Raw genomic sequence first — 22,607 nt, forward strand, 5'->3', positions numbered from 1 at the left:
ACATGTTTTGTTTTGCTGGAAATAACACAAATTCCAGTTCAATCTATTTAATTCCTTGAAGTTTGGTGATAAACATTCTACACTTTGGGAAAAGCTTTCTAATCGTTACTGTTTCCAATCATTTATTACCATTAGCTCAGTGCTTTGAAGTAGAGTTAATTTCTATCGCGCATGTTTATTTGTTGATAATGATGCCATGGGAGTGGGGAAGGCCAATGAATTAATGCCAAAGAAGTGGAGCATCAAAGACACGTGGGCAGAGGAGATGTGTGAGGTGTTTTAAGAGGACCAGCACAGCCTGCAGTATGTTCAGTTAGATAAAAAAAGACCATTTATTGCTGTTGTCTGTCAGCATCCCCTACCACATGCATCATGCTGAAATCAGTGTCACAGGGGTTCCTCCCTTAGCTGTGCCTAAAAGACTGCAATCCTACAAGAGGCCCCGCTAATCCTACTAAAAGAGATGTCCAAAGAAAGATTCCGTGGCAGACTTAAAGGCCATTCAGCAGTAGATGGATTCTAAGCAGAGAATTGGAGCAGACACACAAGGAGGTGAAAGGACACAACAACGACATCAGAGAAATGTGCTTAAAAGGGTGAGTAGGTGTTCTCTGATTTGAGATTAGGCAAGTTTTGCCCTTGGGAATTGTGAGGTCCCACATTATTGAAGGCAATGCTGACCATATTACAAGCAAGAAGGGGATATGGTTTGGAGAAGTCAACACACAACATTCAAATTCCTTTCTTGTTTACTCTCCCAATGGTTGCAAAACATCCAAAATACAGAGGAAAGCTTAAAAGACTGAACTCTATTATGAGAAGGAAAAGTCAGACACAATAGCCATTCAGATCAATAGAAAACTCACAGTCATGGGGACAGGATCAAATCTATACAAAGCATACAGTTTTCCAGTAAGGATTGAAATTGTGACACTCTTTCTTCTATAAATACAAGTTCTTTGATGACCAGTAATGGAATCAATGATATGTCCATAATCACGGATTAGCGTGGACTTCAAGTATAGGTAAGTCTCCCTTTAAAACAGCCTACAGCAGCGTGTTAAAATATATCCTGAGAACCACAAATGAGAATGAACAGTTCCAAAATTGAAAAATACCTTATTCCCCCCCCCCCCACACCCCCCCCTCTTCCCTCCCTTCATTCCTTTTTATAGCTCTCATAAATATTTTAGAAAATAGATAAATAACCAAGGTGGCAAATTAAGAGGTAGTTTATGTAACAAAGTATTTCTGCCTGCAAGCACATCTGAGGACAAAACCATGCAGTTCTGGAATGAGAAACCATGTATGGCCATCGGATGCTGTGCAAACCTACATGATTACAATCAGGACTCAAGAGAAAATGCAGACATGTGACTGTTCAGCCCTACGAGCTCAGCTGAAAGGAATTCAGGTACCTTTAAGGGAAGTGAAAAACATTTCCTATATTTTTTGCTTTCCCTAAGCATCAATGCTTTGTTCATCAATATATACATCAATATCTCTATTGATTGATATGTCTGTCTTTTAGTCTGAAAGAGCTTTCATCTTAATAATTTTGTACTCCGTATATTTAATGAGTGTTGGCTTTATGTACTTCAGTGTGCATGTCACATGTACCCAAACATATTCAGATCAGTATAACTGGAAAGAAAAACTGGTACTGGGGGAATGGCTTTAAACTAAAAGAGGGGAGATTTAGATTAGATATTAGGTGGAATTTTTTTAAGAGGAGATTGGTGAGGAACTGGTACAGGCTGACCAGAGAAGCTGGGGAAGCTGGGGACCTGGAAGCCTCATCTGGTCAGTGACAACCCTGCCTACAGCAGGGGGTTGGACCTGGATGGTCCTTATATTCCCTTCCAACCCAAGCCATTCTATGCTTCTGTAATTCTATACTGCATTTTGTTAAGACACATCATGATAACAATGTTTGACATAAGCTCTTGGTGGTGAAGTGCTGCACTGTATACAAGAAATCATCCTCCTTCTGAGGGCTTTACACAAAAAATATGTGTTTGTTCAAGGTGTATATTTCTATGTGATCTTACAAAATGATACTTGTCTGTGATGAACTGGTACACTAGAGACAGGATGCTGAATTAGATAAATTTGATAGTCTGAAGTAGCGGGCAACTTCTGTGATGTTGGTGCATTTGAATAGAATAATAATGCATGTCTTACTATCTCTTCCAAAAAGAAACCCAGAGAAACCCAAATCTAATTACATTTCCATCATTAAAGTGCTCCACACAGACTGGCGGATCTGGCAGTTCACTGGAGTCCTAGGACAAGATTCTGATAGGCTTTTCTTTCACATTCCCACGAGTGATGTTTCTTCACATACTCTTTGGCCCTTGTTACAATTTCTCTTTCCATAATGGGGTCATTCATCAAACTCTTGGACAGCGCAACAAACTCCTAAAGAAGATAAAAAAAAACAGTAAGTTAGAAGTTCCTTGAAGTTCTTATGATACTGAAATCACTCATGCCTGTATCTTGACTACAGTAAAACTCTTCATCTGCGTACCAGTATAAGGAGCTGTTTTAAAGCCATTTTTTTCAAGGTCAAACAGTGCGGTTTATTTATAAACAATGAATAATAAATAATGATATCTTTTATTCAGCCCACCAAATCATTTAAAATCAAAGATAAATCCCAGGAGTGTTAAGGCAAATACACATACAGCAAAATGTAATGCCACAAAAAGCATTTGCCTACCCAAGCATTACGAAGCCAGGCCGGCTATAAATTAATTAATTAAAAAATCATCTGCTCCCCTTCATGGAGTACAGCTGGCATCAGTTTATCTGATCTCGGCGAAGCTCTACTTAAATCTCATTGCTGCTGTGACATCACCTGTTAATTTTGTAGTGAGAATGGAAAACTCACTACATAAAGACTGTCACAGTATAAAGATACTGCAGGCTCTCACAGAGCCGCTGCAGATGGACAGTTGCAGATCCAGCAGTGTAAGCTCAACACGCTCTATTAAAAAAGCTATAGACAAATGTCCTACATTTGGCAAAATACTACAACTGGCAGATTACAACAAACTCCTTTATCTGCTCGTCTGCCACTGTGATTTAGTTTTAGGGAAGAGAATTTGTGAGCTTCAGGTGTGTGAAAGGAGACTTGATGCCTGAACTAATCTATTCCGAGCAGCTGGTCTAATATTCTATCAAGAGACAACTTCCGATACTTCAGCTTGATTACTAATGGGCTCTGATCTTTGCAAAATGTCTTGGTTCAGCTCAGAAATGAACATTTCCATTGTGCCAATGGAAAAATTAAGATCTACATTGGTACATAATCAGTGGTGCAGATCAGTTTGTAAGGACATTGGGAACAAAAAGATAGCAGAAGGAAATACAGTTGTTCATACAAACTGTCAGCAGTGAAAGGAAATATCACAAATAAGACCAGCATTTATAACTACACTAGGTTAACTAGGAAACTATACTTGAAAATCTAAGTGCCCAGTGTATATGAACAAATACCTGGATAAAAAATCTTTGGTTACTACAGAATCAATGCTGCTGTTGTAATGCAAGTTATGACTATGCATAATACGTAACTATAGTGGGACCCATGGGACACGCTGGTATGTGAAATCACATCAAACGTGTTATAATCACTGCCCTGACTCTCACTGACAAGACAAACTATCAATATATGAAACTCTGACATGTAATCTTTGCACAGATGCTTTTCAGCTTGCATACCTGATGGAAGCAAAACCCACTCTTCTTGCCTAGAGATCTCAGCACATTTCTCCCCCAAAACACTTCACCTGTGCCCAGTTCTCTCCTCTGCATTGCAGAGCTCCAGCCAAACTTCAGGCTCTCTCCTGCTGCCTTCCCAACTATTACCTATGGAATAGCCCTGAAGGCCACATACATACTTCACCCAGCCTGCTTTCCATCCACAACTACCATGCACTCAGTTGTTTTCTGGTAGGTAGGTCTTGTCTAGTGAGTAACCTGAGGCCACATCTATCATACACTGCAGATACAGCCAAGGACTCCAACTCTGGAGATTTGTTCTTTTCCTTCCTCCATATCTGCCAAGAATACAGAACAGGGAAGGTGGGAAAGTCTTACATGACTTATGCTGGTTTCATCCAATTGCCTGTATAATCATGGTAATAAATACTCTTCACACTGAACTACATTCCAACTTTAATTTTATGCTCCTGTGGAGGATTTTATTTAAAGTAATGTTTAAAAATAATTTATGTAAATTACCTAAGAACAGAAGCAGTAATGTAATATTTCTTGACAGGTAGTCCTATTAGCATTCTTTTAAAATGTGGCTATGGAGGACAAAAACTTGGAAACATATAAATGATAAAAGAAAAGAGATCCTTATTCACAGTTACAGTACTTTTGCAGAAGCCCAAAAATACCAGTATCCATCTGGAAAACAAAGCTAGAAAATAAACCGGGGAAAGAGTATGGATGTTCTTTCAGTTACCTCAAGAATCATATTGATGCTGCAGTGATGAAAGTAAAATGCATGGTTTATTTATTATTTATAGGATGAAAGTAAGTCTGCAATTAAACCGTTTCATATCAGCTTCAGCAGATAAAAGAACATGATTCCTAAACATCAGAGAATCACCCCAGGGAAGGCAAATGCCAGCTGTATGTAAACTCGGAATAGTGACAGATCTACCTCAGCTCAGAAGTTACCTGGCATGTCTGTATACTTCACAGACCAACAGGTCAGTATTGCTAGGGGACCATAGGGAGTAATGGCTGGCACCACACACAATTGCAAATTAAACTACTCAGTAGCAAGGTTCAAAGGGCTTAGAAACTTCAGCTTTGTTCTGTCTTGATGTCCTGGTAGAAATGGCACTGACCCACGTTTGGCAGAGATAAGCCTTGTGCAACCAGTGTGTTGCTGCCAGCAGCCAGCTGAGCTGTATTTCCCTCTACCAACTTCAAAAGTTTTCTCTGCTAACAGTAGTCCTTCCAGGTCCTGCATGCACTCAAATTCAGTGCTTGGCTACTTTCTCTCTGGCTTTAAAGTTTGTTTACCTACTTCTGTTTACTTGGCTCCTTTGGTAAGCCTTCACAGATGCTGGACATACAACTTTGAACATTAGAATGCAGAATAATTCCTCCTGTCTTCCCATTTAACGTGGTTTTGCATTATTTATTGCCCCAAATTAGCTGGCTATTCTCTTTTCCTTATCATTTTTTCTTTCAGATCCCATTAACTCAGTGTCAAATATTCCATAAACTTGCAAATTCAAGTAATGGCTGGATCAAGCCATGATTTAAAAGTAAGGTGTGCAGATGATGTAGTATCAAGGACAAAATGTTTCATAGCTTTCACCTTTAGTTTAACTGCTACTTCCATCTCCATATTGTCATCAGCAATTGGCAAGACTTTATTTTCAGACAAGAAGCCTTAGCATATATGCAAATAGTTAATGGTGATTACAGTTCTGCCCGAAGTTTCCTACTCACCTGTATGCCATAAAAGTTCACTTCCTTCAAGAACAAATGAAGAATACCAACAGCGTTCACAACTTAAAATGATGCCCATTGTATAAGAGTCAGTTCGTCTCTCTCCCAATTTAGCTTTCAGTGGACAGAGCAGTCCACAGACCAGACACAATGATTTTTTAACTAACCACATTGTGAAGACCCTCCCACCTCCCCCCCCCCCAAACAGATCAGTAACAACTTGACAGTAAGCAGTATTTTATGCTCCTGACCTACACATACATCACAACAAAACAGAATCTGTTGAAGTTAAGCAGTGAGGATTTCTTTGACTTTTTCTTAAACGTGGCCCAGGTTCTTCAAGACAGAGACAGACTTGGTTGATTTGTTTCTGATAGAATTAATGTAAGAACAAGCAAAGCTGATGTCACTGAGGTTATAGCAGAAAATATATTACCAGATACTGACAACGTCAAAGTAATCAGAATAACAAAAAAGAGAAAAATTCTTACCAGAACCTGTTTTCCCATCTCCTGTTGTCAAACTGAAACTTTTAAAGCAATATTCAAAGTGCCAGAGACACTGTTTTTATTTCCAATATTGAAACCATGAGAAACGCCTTGAAACTGGAAGTGTTCTAACTTAATCAAATTTTTTGATCTAATGTAGCTCTTGACTTCTGATAGACATTAAATAGTGGTTTAAAAACTGTATTTGATATGGTTTGGAGAGATAAGAAGCAACAAAAACAAATGGTTACTTTATCTTTAAAACCATGAGTGAAAACGTTAGGCATTCTGTCCATGTCTGTGCAAGGAGAAAGTTCAGCAACTTTGCAGTGGGATTAGGATGTTATCCTGCAAACAAAAAGTCTTCTGACCCATCTGCAAATTTTGATATTTACCACATTATTTGACACCTATAAAATTATAAAAAGGCTTTTATAAAATCAAATGAAACCAGTCATAGATATCATCGGAACTACTGTGCTTCAAATTATGCTTTTCTCTAACTGAGGAAATATATAGCATATTTTAATTGATCTTGAATTCCAAATAGAACTTGGAACATAAGATGCTTTGAGTTCACAGAGGAAGCCTCATACAAGAATGTCTGATGAAGCTAATTGGGTCTGCCATGAATAATGTATCTGAATGCTAAGCCAGATACAAGCAGAACATTGAGGGAAACACTTGAATGTATCAGAATTAATACCAGTAGAGCCATCAGTATGCATGTTCAACATGATGATATATCCTTGAAGTTTTGAAGAAGCATATGGGAGGCAAGGAGCTGATTGCAGGGAATAAATGTATAAATAATTTTACAAGTACCTTTACATCTCAGCCTCCGTCATCCTGAAAGTATCCCATTTTGAAGGAGCATTTAAAGAAGAGAGTGCTTCTCCAGCAAAAAACACTCCAGAACTTAAAGAACTTTGCTTCAAAACCACTGGAAAAAATTGAATATTCCAAGGGAAAAAATGGCCTGCAGGAGTGTTCTCATGGCTTCAAAATAACGGAACTAACAGAACTCACCTGCATGAAGCACCATTTAATAGGATGCATTAATCACACGCTCCACAAAGAGGTTAATATCATACATTTTGTACTTTGGGAAGTTATCAAATAGACCATTTCAGTAAATGTATGAATGGAGGCTTTAAAAGTAGCTATAACCTCTCTCCAGTGTTTCTTATTTAAAGGAACACTATAAGAAAAGTGGATGAACTAAATACTGGAATCTGTGTCTGAAACACAACTTCTATACATCTATATAAATACATAACAGCAAAGCCACAATGCAAAAAAAAATGCTCTCTCTCCCCACTGGTACTTATCTTCATAGAAACCCTATTCTGAAACTACTAAATTGTAGTCCTTAATTATTTTCCAACTAAGCAATATCTTTGCCTTAACAATGCTTTATATTAACACTTAATGCTGGACATTATAGATAATGTTTATCTAAAACTTCAGGCTCATACTTCTTTCAATTAGTTTTGGGTTGTGCAATACGAGTTCATATTTCAGTTAGTGCTCAAAAGGAAATATGACAGATGCATAACATTTATTCCAAGGCTTCCTTATGGAACCTTCAAAACTGAAGTGCTGTAAGTTGATGAGAACTGAGCCCCGTTCATTTGGCAGGCTGTAAAGCAGCACAGGCTACACAAACATTCAGCAAGGCTGACACCTAGTAAAAGCTTAGCGAATTGCAAAGTGAATGAGAGATAACAGCAGAGCTTCCAGTAAAGCAATTTAACACCTAGAGCTTTAGAGTGAGCTGAGGAAAACTGCTCAGTGAAAAAGTTAAGTTCCCAGAGAGACATTAGCATGTAACAGAAAGTGAACCGAACTTTTGGAAGGGAAAGAAAACTTGTGAAAGGCCTTGTTGTTTTTGTTACCTGGGGATCTGAAAATAGCAGTCCTGTATCTTTATGTTTTATTATTGCTGCATTTCCAGGAATGTTCCTTGCAAGCACTGGAATATCCAAGTCCATTGCCTAGAAGAATATGGAGAAAGGAAACAACAGTTTATTAGGATACAGCTATTTTGAGATGTTAATGTTGACAATTTCAAAACGAAAAGCAGAAGCAATTCAAGTTCTTCCCCATCTCTTCAACATTATAGTTGAAAAATATCATGTCTAAAGTGATCTCCTTTACATAACTTCTATCAAATATTTTCTATTTTTATCAGTATTGTAATTTCAAAATGTTTTCAAAACCAACCAATCCAGAAAGTCAAATAATAACTGTTTTATCCTTTATTCCTTTCCGTCTCAAAATATGCAGTTTGTTCCCACTGGAAGTTCCCAACATATGGAAGGCTTTAAGAGGATAAAATTAATGGTCAGATCAAAGGTTGTCACTGTAACTCTTACCATTATCACACATAGAGAGATTTAGTTTACAGCACAGAAAGCCAGCACTCACCAACAGAGTATCTTGTTCCATTAAAACACATTTTATCTCAGATTTTGTACAGCATGCGCAGAACTAGAGTGATCTGGGCAGCATCAATATTAGTGAGAGTAGGAATCACTTGGCTCCTTTCTTCAGTTCTGATTCCTATTGCTCATATAAGACCCCTGAAGGAATTTTGCTTTTGCTGGCTGGCCACTATCACTATAGTCAGGCTTATCCTCTGAGCATTCAGGGAATGCAGGAATGCATGCAGTGACATAGCTCCCAACTGAACTGTACCACACAGGGTGGAGAAAAGGTTGTGCTTTCAGAACACATCATGCTTTCAAAACATATTACCTACAAAGCTATTGGTTTGCAATTCCTCGGTGATGAAGGAATACATCAGGAGTAGTAGAATTAAATTATACCAGTTTTTTTCTTTATTCATTTATCTCTCATATATACACATGTGCTTACGTACTTATATACAAGGGAAGTGTGGGATCTCAGCATAGCAGCACTTTAAGCTGCCTGCAGAATCAGGAGCAGAGCTGCAGCACAGCATCCACTCAAAGACAATAAACCATTTCCAAGAGACCTTAGGCCAGGCAACTTTAAAAAACATGACTTAGATTTTGAAGTACCCAGCGTGCAAAGCCTGGCCAATCAGCTCTGTTACTCATGCATGCCCTGCCTGAAAATTTAATTGCTATTGATGAATTTGGAAATCTTGAGGTAAACTGACTGACTGTAAACCTAGAAAAACGCATACAGCATAAGTATCACAGTGTTAAATGACAGTGAAATTCACTCCCCCGAATCTTTAATCTGTTCTGTGTTCCATACTGATTCCCTGTCACTTCTGAGTGAATGCAGTTTTAATTACTGTCATTACACTCCTGGATGGGGAGTAATTCTCCTTCAGTCTGTGAAGCAGGAAAATAAAACTGCAAGGAACAAAACAAGAGAACATGTCATTTGCTTTTTCTTTTTTATATAACTGGAGGAAAAAAAATACCTTGATATCTTGACTGATACTGTACAGAACCAATTGTGTTTTGAACAGTGAAGGAATGCTGCAACTTATGGAATCTGTTAATAACTTAAAGTATCCACAAGAAACTGCGCTTAAATCACCTCTACAGACAAATTTACAGTGGACATGGAAATTCAGCAGGCCTTATGGCACAACCATCTGCTTTGCAGCAGTGAGGTCTAAAAAATAATAATAAGCCTTAATGACATAACCTATTCTTCACTTAGTACCAGAAACTACTGGGCCAGCTGGAGGTAATTCAGACAAACAGACTAATGAGCTGAGCATAGACAAACAGAAAGTATAGAAACTACAGACCAGATTTCTGAATGTAACAATCTATTGTGACACGACTTCTTATTGAAAATAATAATTTGGTGAGGAGAAATACAGTTTTTATTAATCCTCGAATTATTTTGTCGTTTCTTCTGACTTTGCTGTTAAAATAAATATAAACGTGTTTTTCAAAGGTAGGTTTTAAAAATATATATGATAGAAGTATGTACTTATCAATACAACAAAGTTTATTTCATGCCAAAATTTACCCAGGAGATGGGAGGTGCCAGTATCTGACAGGTTTGGAACTGCTTTTGGCTTTAATTACTCAACTGTGGATCTTACATGAGGTTACCACACAAACATCGGCTTCTTTCTGAATCAGCAGACTTTCAGCCATTCACACTGACAGGCTGAAATGCCCTTGTGTTCTGTAAGCTGCCTGTTGTTGATATCACTCAGAAATGTTCATTGAACAGGGAGCAAAAATATTTTGCTTGAAAATGAAGAGCTTGATAGTGCTTTTGAAGCATGTTGGCTTTCACTGTCTCTTGCCTAAGGCCCTCTCCTCACCTCTTTGCATCTCTCCCTTTATAAAACAAAATCACAAGTGTATTTCAGGTCTGGCTACTTTCCAAACAAGCAATTGTTCATTCAAGAGAAAGCACCATTAAAGAAAAAGAGAAAGAAGAAAACAGACAAAACGCAAAGCCCAGGACGGGCCATTTATTCCCACAACAGTTACCTACAAAGCAGAGAGGAGTTTGGATTTGAGCCCAGAGAGTAGTGGAAACTGTGCCAGCACTGGTCAAATACAAATATGGTGCTGTGTGTCAGGTCTGTCCTGGGCTGTGCCTCCTCTTGTGGTTTTACAGGCCAGCATGGCATCGCTATAGCTCAGCCTGGAGTCCAGAATTCATTTATTGCTTTTATTTTATATTTTTATAAGGTGTGTTCATTTACTTATTTCTGAATGTTACTTTAGTTTTCAGCTCACTGAAATTCATCAGTAAGTTTGTATATAACTTTCCATAATTTCTGTACTGTAAAGGGAAATACATTTGTTCTATCTCATACACTTCTAGGGCAGTAACCACTACACCAGAAAACTTCAGGTCCCAAAACACATGGGTACCAATGAGTTATAGCTACTGAAAGACAGAACAGATGGCTAAATACATAAGATGAGGAGCTGCCTTTGCACTAGCTAGCCTTAAACAAATGGGTAGTGCTGTAAATAATTACTGCATGAAGTGGATTAGAATGTAATTTAGATTCTTAGCCTATTTTTAAGCAGTAAAAATAATCATTTGCATTGTTGAAAGCATGTATAATTTACTGACCCGGGTTCCACAAATAATAGCATAAAGTAACATGTTAGTCCATTGGCCATCTGTTTTGTTACATTAACCTGAATGCAAATGTGTTTTAATGCTATTTCCAAGGGGTACAGGATGGTGATGCAAGCTTTGCAATCAAGCTACACAATAAGCAGGGGATAACAGTGTAAATACAGGTTTTAATTTCCATTCTGTCTTCTGGATTGACCCTTACCATCTTCCTCCCAATCTATGCATCTTTTTGTGGCCCCTCTTCAATTTCTATGCTCTGCAACATCTTTTTACTTCACGTATTGTTTAAGAATAAATTTTGCCCTATGGTAGACTAGACTGGCTGTCTTTCTCTCCAATGATTACTTTCTTTAAATTGGCTTTTATGTGTGTATGTGTAAATCTAATATGCATAGCAATCTAGTGATTTTTAGAACCGTTATACTACAGCTGAAAGCATAAAAAAGAAATAAATGATTAAATGAGGCTGGATTCAAAACATTTTGCTCTCCAACAGGTGGGTTACAGCAAAATCACCAATATATCAGTAGTGAATGACAATGTAATTAGCTATGGTTTCTAGTTCTTTCATACCTTAAGGCAGGTTTGAAATCAAGGCGGTTATATATTTATCTATTATATACTTATCTCATGCTAAAAGCAAGCTAAGAGTGCGCTGAGCATTTACAAATTCATGACCTGGTTCACTTCTGAACTTTCCAAAGAATGAAAGCTGCATTTCCAAATTCAAGCAAGATGTTACAACCAGCCTAGGACCAAAAGATTTTTATGCATCGTTTTCTGCCTTATTAATTTAACAAGATCTTAGCAGATGGCTCTTCCTACTGTTGACCATCTCAGGCAGAGACTTCACTACATTAGAATGACACTTCCTCTGAGAGGGAGAGATTTTTACAGTAGTGTATGTTATAAGCAGGTCATCAAATCCTACTCTACTACTGTGCAGTAAACAGATGCACTTTAATAGTTGTTGGTGTTTTTTGTCTGGTATGAAACAACAACAGCAAAATCAAAAGCGTAGTCAAAAAACAATCATCTTTCCTGTCTGTATAGAGATTTTCAGTTAAAATCAAGAATAATGACAACCTCAGTAAATCAGAACAACTCTTATCTAGTATCTGTATTGTTGATTTAACTAGAGTGATAAAATTACACTCTATACTTTAGGGAAAAAATAGACAAAGCATAGAAGTTTGTCAGATTAATGCATGAAAACCATAACTACTAACACTTGCAAAAAGAAATAGTTTTGTTTTGTCTATTCTGGCTTTGAAACATAGACATAAAATGTTGACATATATTTCTAGTGAGAAAAGGCAACATCAGATTCAGTGTAACCTCAGTGAAAAACCTCATTGCTGTTACCTTATTACAGTGGAAAAACCTAATTGCAATTACCTCCAGAATTGCAGCAGACATCCCCTCTGAAATGGAGCTGTTCACCACAGCAAAGCACCTTCTCATAGCAGCATGAAGATCATCCTGTGGCATCTCCTGTAATAAATGTACTCCAGGTGACCTAGGAATATGGTGCAAAGAAACAGGAAACCTCCTATAAATGTGTTGATGTGTTCTAACTTTTGCTAAAACTTAGTGATATAAGGTGGTCTGAGCAGTTCAGACGCAGGGATGGAAGCCTCACCTTTTGATTTTCTCCTTAATCTCACTTGTTAGAAGTGGATCAACCTATAAAATCGAAAACGGTTAGTATGGTCTTCCCTTTCCTTCTACCCCTTCCCTTTGAAAGGATTACTGCAATAGCTCACACACAAGCAAGCAGAATTCTTTTGAAATAAACATGCAGATAAATCAGTAATAATAATTACAACAACTTACTGCAGGCCCAATTATGCCCAGATGAACACTAGGCTCCTTTCTGTGCCAATCTAAAAGAGAAGAGGAAGATCTTTCTTTTAGTCAAAATTATTCATTTTTAATACCATTTTAAAACACAGAAAGTATTCCTTTTCCTCTAAAACAAATATAAACAGTTGCAAGAGTAAAGTTGAGCTAGTTAAATACTGTATTTCTACATAGAGGACTGAATATGCATCTGATTTCATGCTCTGCCCTCAGATTACTCCTCTGAATTTAAAAGATTAGCATATCTGAAAGTTTGCAGTTAGCATTTCTGCTTCATGAAATCCCTTATGATCCAAGACTTGTTTAACTAAGCTTGGATATTAATTTTAAACCATCTTTAGAGAGAAATGCTCTTGAGAATGCAGTGACCCTGGACACTAAGACAAAATGATTTGAAGTTTACCTGTTTTGTAAGCAACAGCAACCATTAAAATTAACACTGAGTTATTATATGCTCAAGAGAAATCTGCCATTCTTCCATGACTGGAATAGAACTCTGTAATGCACAGAACCAGCTTTCTGGAATTAATAAACTACATTTATTGTAAAATTAGAATAAGGCCTAAAAAAAAGAAATAAATGGAATACCTGAGGCTACATTCTCAGCTTAGAATATCTGAACCTTTGTAGATACAAGGTGAGAGTATGGCAAAACATTCACCTACATGACTACAAGAAAACGTTATAACAATGGGTGATAAGATTTGCTTGTAACGTTTATAATATTACTTAGCGCTCATCAGATCAATGTGACAGCCACAGGATGGTAAGCTAAAGAAAGTTATTTTGAAGTAGATGAACCCTTCTTTTGTCTTCCATTAATATTATATTGTAGCAGCCAAACAGTCTTCCTAACAAGTAAAAGCATCAAATTATTCTTTGGTTTTAATGCTCTGTTATTCCCAGCTGGCAGGTAAAGACACAGTACAGAAACAATACATTCAACTGATCAGTGGGATACACAAGCATTCTTTAAATATAGTTATATTATTAAATGTTTGCCATGAATAAAACAGCTCATAGACATTAAAAGAAATGCATCTAAATCTGGGATCCAAGCAAGGTACCTACCTGAGAATTCATCTACTAAATACAGAGGGTCTTTGACTTTTCGAAGTCCACAGATCAAGAGAAATACACGTAACTCATCTGTATCTGCAGGAATGCCTGTCACAAAACATTTTGAAAAATATGAATGCAGTTAAATAAAATTAAACCACTTCAAAGTTTAAGGAATAAACACATACAATGAAAATAGCAATAACAGGGTGTGTTCTTAAAGGATTCTTATTTTTGTTCCATCTGTTTCTTGCTCTTGCACTAATCTTTAAATCAATGCAGTGAACATGATCGTGCATATCATTCTACAGTGCATATGAGTTCATTTCCAGGGATGGAAAAAGGATGGGGTTTGGAGGAATTAGAAGAAAGGTGATCAGATTCTCCAACATCACAAATCAGCTTTGTCCATTATACAAATCATTACATTTCTCTGTTATTCTACCCATAAAAAAAGTACTCAACACCTGTTTTAAGAATATTCCAAGGCTTGGGCAGACACAGGTTGCTGTAAAAGATCAAGTAAAGGTCAATAGTTATCTAGCCCTAATATGCCAGCAGTGCTACAGTGTATTTAAGCAGAAGTTCAATTGTCATAAAGCGTTTAACACTATTGTTAAGAAATACAAATATAAGATAAGACTGGAACAAATCTCTACCTGTTGGTGTTCAGCATTAAAAAAAATTCCTCTTGCAATTATACCACAATAACCCACAACAACAACAACAACAACAACAAACAAACAAAACATTCTTTGTTATCTTTCCTCATGTCAATGGATGGGATTCATGTGAGCCTTGCATCAAGCCTCTGTCTATCAGAGGAAAGAATCAGAATTATGGTGAATACCCAACTGCTATTGCTTTTAAAACTAAAATCCAGTTCAGGGATTTTTATATGCTCCCTGTCACAGGGTTCATTATTGAGTCAGTTCCATTTAACTTTAGCAGCTTGAGCTGTCAAGAGTGGCTGCAGCAGACACGGTTAATAATATTTTACTGGTTATTGGACCAAGAAATAATTTGTAATTTATAATATACACAAACATTTGGACTGAAAAAGCCATTCAGGTGCAATGGTCCATTAACACTGTTTGTTTTTAAGACATGCAGCACTGGTCTCAATTCATGACAAACTCAACAAAAACAAACAACTAGAGCTTGTCAGCAAAACTGAGACTGCATTTTAACTGCGTATGGTGCAGATATTCATTTTAAACTATGAACCCCCCATCCATCAGTTATTCTGAAACAGAGTGCAAGTCAGCACAGAAGGATGAGGTAAACAGCGATGAGCAATCAGGTCTTACTGTTTTCATATAGAGATTACAGAATTACTGTGCTCTTCATCTGAAACATCATAGCCAACATTAAATACACTTGAAATAATGCCTTCTTATCTCTTAACATCATATTGTTTCTATCTTAGAGCTTCCAGAGTTTTTATTTTATTAGATATTATTTTCAAGTGCTTTGACAATGAAAATTACTAACACAATTGCTCTGAATTTTGGATTTTTACATTTGGGTCCTGTGGAACTTACTTAAAGATACTTCTCTCAAGCATCTCATGACTATCAGTTTAATTATTTCACTAGTAAAACTACTTAACATAATATCTAATAAAGAAAATAGCCCACTTATTTGACCATTGTGATTTGAATAAATGAGCAGATTATTCCCTTCATGCAACTTTACCTAGTCCTCCTCTACTGTGGAATGTTTTTTCTCAAATTGCAGATATTGGACACCGCCCTGAGATTGGATCCTGCAAAGCCTTTTAAAAGCTGTCAAAGAAGAGCTATTTGAGCAAGGATTTGCCTCTGCTATTCAATTTAGTGAAGTGAGAGTCAGCTGTAGTTTTACTTTATTGAATGCTGTAGATCTTACTCATCACCTAATTCGTTTTTACAGGCAGACATTCACCAACTCAGTTCACTTAGGAATATATAAAGACATTCCTGAGAAGACTGCAGTACCAGCACATCACAGCCACTGTTCTGTACTGTGGACTTTACTCATTCTCTACCTGCTTAAGATCAAGCTTAGGTAGCACCTGTGCATCTTGTTAGCTTGCCACTCATTCACTGAAAATTACTAGATTTATGTGTCAAGATAATGCCTTCATCAGTTTTTTCACCCACATGTTGTTTTCTCAAGCCTTGCCAGCACCCCTAGTGTGAGAAAAATATACTATTTGTACAAGAAAGCAATCATTTTAGTATGTTTTGTTCTCATAAGAACTCTAATAAGGGGAACAGAATAACTGCAACAGCAGCCCTTACACAGGCAAAGATTTAAGTGTGCTTTCTTAATATTTTTCTGTTGCTGTGGTCTGACTTGTTTCATTGTCCTTGTTTATAAAACAGCTGTGTATTGGCCGCAGCAACTCTTGAGAGTGCTAAGCAGGCCACCATCTTTTACAAGATGCGAGAGGTCAAAACAACAAGAATGATTGATAGGATTATGATAACTCACTCCTCCCATCAGCTTGACAGTATGCCTTCTTGATATGCCGCATAAGGAACTATAGGGATGGTGACAAATAAACTGCAGGTGAGCTGAAATGAATCAGCCACAGCGGCAGATTAAGACTGACGTGGAACTCCCAGTTATGCAGCTCCTTTTTCATGATGGAGCAGTGCTCAAAATGGAAACAGCAATGCAGCGTGAGCATTTAAAATTTCAGAGCAGAACTGCATGATCAAAAGGGAACCCAACTTCTGTGGTTCAATAGGTTTTTCTAATACTGGAATCTGGCACCAAATACAGTGTCTAAGAGATGAAATGTGATTAATACTCACAATGTGTGATCTTCTTCTGGCTTTGATTCTGAGTCATGGTGTGCCCTAGAGAAACTTTCTCAAATCTAGACTGATTCATCCAGACTTACCCATACATTTGCAAGCTGGCTGAATAATCTTTTTACATGAAGCAATGACACTAGTTTAACTTTTGGTTAACTGTTTGGAGGTATTCAGTTACAAGACAGCACGAGAGAATGAATTATGTTAAAAACATCCAGAGGAAAACATTCTGATAAAGCATGGAGGTGAGAGTTCATTATTTACTATTTGATTGGCTCCTAGGTTGTTCCTTATCTCAAAATGTGTAAGATGAATACAGGCAAACAAATAACATGAATCTAGAATCACTTCTAAAGCATGAGTAAGGACATCACTTTTCTAACAAAGTCAAGAATAAGCAGAGATGTTATCACATGACTTCCAAGTGTTTACAAGAGTGTTTATTAGGATTTACAGCTTCAACCACATTCCACAGAGATCAAAAGGAGCCTTTCATCAAGGTATGAGGACATCAAACCTACCTGTGATCTTCAGTAGCTATATCCCATCCTTGAGCTAAGTCGTTAGAGATCACACTCCATTTTTGCATGTACTTAGACTGTCATTTTCTCCAGAAACTTAAACTTTCATTGTCTCTCTAAAGACAAGCATCTTAACTCAGAACCTATTATTATGTATGAAGATTTCCAGGTTATAAAGGCAGACAAAAATATTTTGAGCATGTAGTCTGACCTCCAGACTGACCCACACTGTAGTAGATCCCTACAAATGTACTGGGTTACTAAATAAACTGAAATGATTGCCTTGTTGAAGTCTGTGTTGAAATTTCTCCTTGCTCTGGCTATGTTTGTTTACAGTCTCTCACACAAGTAAGACAAACACGGTAACTAGAATGCAAATTATCTTTTCAAATCTATTTTTGTAGATTTTACCAATAAATATTTCAACAGCAACCACTGAAAATAGTGCAGCTAGCACACCACCACCATTCATGTATCACTCTCAAGTCTGCTGTCGAGACTACGAAAAAAAAGTCCTAATTCCACTATTTTTGTGCTATGATGGTATTACTGTTTTCTACTGATTGCTCCACATTAGGAGAATTTTAAACATTCCAAATCCCTAGAAAAGCAATTCAAAGGGAACTCCTAATTAGTCTGCAATAAGTGTAGAGGTACAGCCAAAAACCTGCCTCCATGTGCAACATTAAGTGGAAATTTTAGTCTGCCACCAGCAGTGGAAACAGACAAGACTGATGAGTTAAAACAGTCATTAAAACAAACACTGAATAATGCGATGCCAGTGTTCAAGTTATAATTTAACAAGCACAGATGCTGAGTTACATTATTGTTTGCTTTTGATGTACCTTATGAATTATTTTGCATTTTTGTATTAGTACAAACTAGGCAAAAACTGTCTCTGCTATATTACATGATCTGCACCTTAGGGGGAGCTTCCTCCTCCCCAATCTGTTGACTGTTCTTTTAATTGTAAGTTAGTTGGCGATCTACTCAATGCTAGGGATGGGCTAGCAAGAGACTAATCATTTCACTGCAGAAAAAACTATTAATCTTGATGGCACTGTGCTTGTGTGCCATGATTTACTAAAACAAAATAACCTGACAATGCTCAATTTAAAATTAGACACCAGTCTGGCATAATGGTATACATTTACTTATATGATAAAGCAATTGAATCATGAGGATTCATTAGTAACAGAGGGAACAGATGTAACTGTGAGAGATCAAATGGATGACTACTGAAATGTTTTCACTGCTGTGAAATGCAAATAAATTCTTTTGGGGGGAAAGATGGCTGTATTAAAGTATTTAATTGAAGCATTGCCAAGATCAGGTAATTCAAAATTAGGCCATCAGCACTACATGCCATCACATTAGTGAAAATAGAGACAAACTCTATATCAAGACCAAACAAAAATCAGTACATATTTCCTTCCTTTACGAGTTCCTCACCTCAGCTGCTCTTCTGAAAAGGACACACTTTCCGTTACACAGCACAGTCAGGTATTGGCACTTTAGTTTAACTAATCTTCTAGGGGATATTGACCCGTACCAGGAATAGTTTACCTTTTGGTGTAATTCAGAACTGAACAAACCTACAATATGGAAACAGTTTACTGATTGATGTTCTACCTGTATCTAATGACTCTCATATAATTAAACCATTTTATTACATTCTTCACATTCTTAAATTCTATCCAGAATTATATCTATTAAAAATAAATATGGTGAATACGGAAAAAAGTGAGCCATACCTGCATTCTGTAGAAACCTATACCAGTCAAATGTTTCAGTGGGAGTAGTCCTGATTCCTGTGTTGAAGAAAAGAGAAATACAACGCCTGTTTCCTGGATAGCTGAACCATGCCTCTTAAAGTCTTGCTATAAGAAAAGATATTCCTCTCAATATTCCATATTCCTCTCAAGCACATCTCATTTCATACACAACAATACAGGCAGTGGCAAAGAGTTCAACTTCAGTGGAGTCAGCACTTCAAACCAAGGCCCACTTCAGCAAAATATTTCCAGATACGCACAGATAGATACATAAACATACAGGTACTAAATATAATACCTAAATAAATTGAATGCATTACTCAATATTTCAAAACTCTCACCTTGATATTGGACATATATTTTCTTCCTAGCGTCAGGCTTCGAAGAGAAGGAAAAGTGATTTATAGTTCATCATAAAAGATCTGCTCAGCCTTTTCAAAAAATCTAGTATAACAATAATGCTCATCACTGTGATTTTCTTTTGACAAGACAGATCATTAGGAAGTAACATTTTAATAAATCTAAAAGCCAACAAAATTAGCACTTTAAATTACATTTACAACAAACATCTACAGTATCAAGGGATTAGTTTTGTAATTAACACAATTACCAGGTCAGTCAAAGCACATTTCTTCAGTTTATCTCTATGTATTTTCTCATAATCATTAACTTCTTTTTCTGTGCCATAAACAAAAGATGCTCAATTACAGAAGCTCTCAAAAAACACTGGTTTTCAAAGAAAAAGTACAGCTAGTTTCAGAACCACAGACACATTTACCCGCAATAGAAGTTTTAAACACCTCATGCATTAATCCAACCCTTCTTACCACTGACCTTTTCCAAGACTGTTGCTGCCAAATATATGTAAGACTTGCCTATACAGTGACACTGTTGTTTAGTGTACCGTCTTGGAGACCCAAAACAACCTTCACTACAACATCATTCTTTGCTGCCTTAGGGCTAAATGCTCTTTGTTTCCATTTCTCCATGGAGAGAAGCACAGTCCCCCAACAGACTGAAGGTTTCACTACTATGCCTCCCTTTAAGGTGCAAATGGGAAAAAGAGTCCCATATTGACCCCCAACCATCCCACTTTTGTACAGTGGGAACTCCTCAAGCTATGAACAGCTAGGCAGACTTGTCTCAGAGTGGGAAACATTGTCTAACATGGAGTACAGATGTATTCATATGTTGTAGATCAATTTTATGTTATGCTCTTTATTTTAAATGATAGTTGGGAAAGTAGAGAAGTGAAATTGAATACTAATAAAACTGGCTTAGGTAATTCTTAAGCACCAATTCCACATTACTGACATAAAACACAGATCATAAGCACAAGATATTCGAATGTATTTCACATTTACATAGAATACAGATTATTACAAAAGCTGTATTATGTAATTCATAATTAAGGATAATTTATGCAATGTAATAGTAAAAATGTTGATGGAAAATATAGGTCTTCCTCACAGTGCTATTGTTTACATCTTTGTAATGTGAATTATTGACTAACTAATAAAGCACACATTACAGGAATAATGCATATCACATTAGGGTGAATTAATATGTAACGAGTGCTAATATGCTTCATGTAGAAGTTGCACCCGCTGACGTTTACTGATAACTGTTGAACATTTATGGAGACCAAACACTGGACATGAGCACAGTGAGGCAGTGGGGGCTACATTTCAGCAGCTGGTGACAATGACATGAAAGAAAAGCCACAACCCAGATGGCCACACAGATCCTTACAAGTGTGACGTGCGGGCTCTGGTTTATCACTGGCAAACATGCACAGCTAATGGTGGTGTGACTATGTCAAAAAACACTGTTTTGTAGCTGGGAGTTTGCTCTATCAAATAGCTTTATTGTGCTCTTTGTACCTGTTGCAGTTTCCACGGAAACAAACAGGAAGCTTTGCTTTCGGAGAGACCTATGCACTTAAAATTGCCTAATTATCATACTATCTTAAAGGCTAAATGAAAGAATAGATGAGGGAGAATGAATAGATGAGAGACACAGGGAGGTGTCCCTGCCTATGGCAGGCAGTCAGAACTAGATGATCTTACAGGTCCCTTCCAACCCAAACCATTCTATGATTCTATGAAATTAAAACATTAATTTTACTCTCCTAAAAATCAAGTGTGTGTGGGGGGGTATTAAGGAACTCAATCACATCAGTCCAATTAGCTAAGTCCTAGAGAAATCACTTGAGTTTTTCCTGCTAAAGAATGCCTGAGCTCACACATTTACTGCATACACAGCACATTACCCATGCAAGCACGCTAACCTCACAAAGAAGTGCAAGAGGCCATTGCACTCATCTTGTATAGTACTTAAACATTATTTAAGCAGCCCCTGGAATGAATTAAACTGTCCCGTTGCAAAGACCTAAGTTTAATATTTGCTGAGACTGAAAAATTAACCCTAAGAGCTCAATGAACTCAACAGCAAAGCCATCAGTTACCTTCAGTAGCAGAAAATTCGGACTTAGCATGTTTAAGTTGCAATCTCCCAGGGAGTTTCAGGGCCCTTGGAAAATACGATTGATACCAATAATAATATATGAAAACAAATGAGTTTTCACATAGCTCCCTACAAACTCAGGATTCATTACAATTAATATGAAGTACATTATGCGTTTACTAGATAAGGGGATTTTTGTTAAACACCTTTTCTAATAAAATAGCATGGCAGCTCAAATATAAAACTATATTTGAAAGGACTTTCATATTTTTCTACATGTACTGATGGTTCTCTCCATGAATACAATACCTACCTTTAAATTAAACTCACCATAAGAAAATTTATTTCACGTGGATAATACATTTGCTACACAAAAAACATTCCATAGAACATACTTTTTTCTGCCAAACTGAAATTTGATAGTTAGCTAACTTATTAGGGGAATTTCATTTTGTGTTATTACTACCAGTACTTTGCTGGCAAAATCATCTTTCAAATACACTGCCAAACGGATTTGAACACTATAATGTTGGATGAAAATAATTCTGTTCAGTATTTCTCCATATTTCATTTAGCACTGTGTTTCACTCTGTTTTCAGAAGCAGAGATGACTTTTTACAAGTGCTTTCAGAAAAGTGCTATTCACGTGCCCTATTTTCCTCAAGACCTGGTCAATAGTGCTGTATTATTACACACCACTGGGCTTAGCATAACTTCAGTTTTATATTTGCAATTCACCTGCAGAAGTTCACCCTATTTCCAGTGTTGATAAAAGAAATGCTCTCGCATTATTCTTCCAAATTCTTACATAAGAAAGCTTTATGTTCACAAAATTGCACTAAGGAGTTTATCAAATGATGCAGAAAGAAACAAGATATGCATATAGTATCAGGAGGAATCCAATAATAACAATTATGATTAATTTCAACCATTACAGAGAAGCATTTTTTCCTTTCAAACACTAAACAGCATTTAAATATTTGATCTGTCAAAGCCCATAAATATGAAAGGCTTTCTCTATAAAGAAAAAAAACAGCAATAGAGAATACAATTACAATTCCCTAGCAATTTTTAGCAGAC

General features: G+C 36.9%; 1 protein-coding gene across 1 annotated transcript in view; it reads right to left on the minus strand.

The window, feature by feature from the left end:
• Window positions 1–731: 731 nt before the first annotated feature.
• Window positions 732–22,607, minus strand: part of GLT1D1 (glycosyltransferase 1 domain containing 1) — a 34,384-nt gene continuing 12,508 nt past the window's right edge. Inside the window, exons 5-12 of the mRNA XM_015878380.3 lie at window positions 19,403–19,439; window positions 19,041–19,097; window positions 13,971–14,066; window positions 12,873–12,922; window positions 12,679–12,722; window positions 12,435–12,555; window positions 7,868–7,966; window positions 732–2,421 (exon numbers count right to left, since the gene is read on the minus strand). Of these exons, the coding sequence (XP_015733866.1) occupies window positions 2,275–2,421; window positions 7,868–7,966; window positions 12,435–12,555; window positions 12,679–12,722; window positions 12,873–12,922; window positions 13,971–14,066; window positions 19,041–19,097; window positions 19,403–19,439 (651 nt within the window). The 3' untranslated portion in view covers window positions 732–2,274. The remainder of the gene's footprint in view (window positions 2,422–7,867; window positions 7,967–12,434; window positions 12,556–12,678; window positions 12,723–12,872; window positions 12,923–13,970; window positions 14,067–19,040; window positions 19,098–19,402; window positions 19,440–22,607) is intronic.

The sequence above is a fragment of the Coturnix japonica genome, chromosome 9 (genome assembly GCF_054131305.1).
Source record: "Coturnix japonica strain WE chromosome 9, WE-NBRP24, whole genome shotgun sequence".
Taxonomy (NCBI): domain Eukaryota; kingdom Metazoa; phylum Chordata; class Aves; order Galliformes; family Phasianidae; genus Coturnix; species Coturnix japonica.